At 41.0% G+C, this 2,332-nt stretch overlaps 1 protein-coding gene across 1 annotated transcript; it reads left to right on the top strand.

The window, feature by feature from the left end:
* Positions 1-418: 418 nt before the first annotated feature.
* LOC148030605 (pentatricopeptide repeat-containing protein At4g21065-like) lies at positions 419-889 on the top strand. The gene has a single exon (XM_087687400.1). It carries the CDS (start codon positions 419-421, stop codon positions 887-889), a length of 471 nt encoding a protein of 156 aa, XP_087543526.1.
* The last annotated feature ends 1,443 nt before the right edge of the window (positions 890-2,332 follow it).

Here is a 2,332-nt window from a genome sequence, read left to right as displayed (position 1 = left end):
TGGTCCATCCGGAGAATGCATAGGATTAGAGGGGGTGGATGTCGTGCTAATGTGCATCCGAGGTGTGGAATCCACCAAAAATTTGTGTGTGTGACATTTGTTACTTTGTACATACTTAGTTGTTGTGTTTGCGTTTTTGTTCTGCGTGGGCAGTATAGTGGAGAGAGGTTTGGAGCAAGAGGAACTTATCTGTAATGCTTTAGTTGACATGTATGTGAAGTGGGGGTTGGTTTCAAATGCACAAGAAGTGTTCATTAAGATGTCAGCTCAAGATGTCGTATCCTAGACGACACTGATTGCAGGATATGTTGAATATTGATCTTTCCATGAGGCATTAGAATGTTTCAGACAGAAAAAACTTGATGGTATTTATCCGAATGCTTTCACGTTTGCCTCTGTGCTGAAGGCATGTGGTAACATGGGAGCCATTGACAAAGGTGAAAATTTACTTTTGGACATGGCAAAGAATGGATTGGAAATAGATACATCTATTGGAAGCAGCAAAATTGAGATGTATGCCAAGTTTGAGATGATGTCAAAGGCTCACGAGGTTTTTGATAAGTCGCCAGCTCGTGACCTTGTGTTGTGGACTTCGCTGATTGCAGGCTATGCTGAACATGGACCATTTGTCAAGGCACTTGCTTCTTATCATCACATGCAATTAAAGGATGTCTGTCCAGATATTACCACTATTGCTTGTGCCTTGAAAGCTTCTATGTGCATGAAAGATTTGAGTAAGGGCCAAGTCATTCACATGGAGATTGGTTTAAAAGGATTTGAAACAGATCTTCCTATTGCTAATACACTTGTTGAACTATATGCACAATGTGGTTTACTCTTCGATACCAAGACCTCTAGATGCTTTGTTTGGTCCCAAATTGACATGTGATTCAGTCAAATTTGGAACATTCAGGGCAGACCCTGAATTAATAGCTCGACCAAGAGTTCCATTGATAGCTCCACTAATCACACGGAAAACTGAGCTGGTAATCGGAGGACTTGCACCTCCAATTATAGAGGGAGAAAACCCATTCCAAGAGGACCCAGTTATTTACAGATCCAGGGACTAGAAATGGGGGAGAAAAATAGAGATTATTGGTGTGGAATCGGCCTGCTAGAAAAAATTCCTGACTGTTGGTGGACAGCACCTGTTGGCGCACCTTCCAATCCAGAATTCCTAGATGGCAGAGAAGAAGGCATTGGCGGGGTGTGCTTAACTTTGAAGGCAGGATATAAACCATCAACCAAAAACGAAAACTAGATTATTGCAAGCTTTTGAGGACTCATCCTGGATCGATCGCATAAGCAGTGGCATACAGCAAGAATGGATGGCGCACTTGCAAGAGAGTCTACATGTTAACATCATTCATGCTCTTTTCTATGCACGACAAAAAAAAGAAAAGGCGGAAGACACAAGCATCGGGGAGAGATTTTGGATCAAATCAAGAGGCTTTTGATTACGGTGGAGGAGAGTGTGTCTAGCGGACAATCCAGGAGCAGGTTGAGGGGCTTGTCAAACTTGTTGATGAAGGGCGCACTGAGGTTCAGTCTGCTATTTAACATTGATGATACTCTATTTGTCAGGGATTACAATTCTCATGATAAGGACCCTATAAAAGCACTCTCCTTCAGCAATGCAAATCCAGTTTGCCATGTACTTGACTCAGAGGCCAAGGATGGCCATAACCTACTAATTGGTTTGAATTCTGGAGACGTCTATTCTTTGTCTTTGAGACAACAAATACAAGATCCTGGAAGAAAGCTTTTTGGGAAATTACTATGGAAGGGGAGCATACAATGGAAAGACACTCTGCACCTTCTCACAACACAAATCATATTCAAGGATCCACCAATATCTCATACAATGGAAATAATGACACAACTTATCGTCCAAAATCTACTCATGAACTGGTGCCTGTAAATGGACCACCTGCAATGCTAGATCAGGCTAATTGAGCCAATGAGTTTCAACCGTTTCCTTTAATTCAGTCTCAACTGTTCCTATCGCAAAAGGTTTTCATCATACAAGGACTTCCAACACTTAGGCTTTGTATGCTTTATCTACTTGGAGGCAGTAAAATCTCAAGTGCTTGATTCTACAAATTTTATTTATCACAGTAAGCATACAGAGCTGCTTGGCTCAGGAATGTATATCCAGATGCCTTTTGCAGAGATTTTTGAGTTTAGTAGCCATAATGGAGTTTGAACTTGCTTGATTCTCTTTGAGATCATGATTTCTCTCTAGTACGAATTACACTAGCTAGAATCAAAAAACCGTTAAAAGATGAGGTCAAAGTGGATTTTAAGTTGATTTTTGAATTCTGTTAATGAG

This window comes from Lygodium microphyllum, chromosome 10 (assembly GCF_053477565.2).
Source record: "Lygodium microphyllum isolate KBCC chromosome 10, Lygodium_microphyllum_v1.1.10, whole genome shotgun sequence".
In the NCBI taxonomy this organism is placed as follows: domain Eukaryota; kingdom Viridiplantae; phylum Streptophyta; class Polypodiopsida; order Schizaeales; family Lygodiaceae; genus Lygodium; species Lygodium microphyllum.
This window is presented reverse-complemented; position numbering and strand designations above follow the sequence as displayed.

Excerpts from the sequence above, each read along its gene's own strand:
- LOC148030605 (XM_087687400.1), top strand. The coding sequence starts at position 419 with ATGGGAGCCATTGACAAAGGTGAAAATTTACTTTTGGACATGGCAAAG.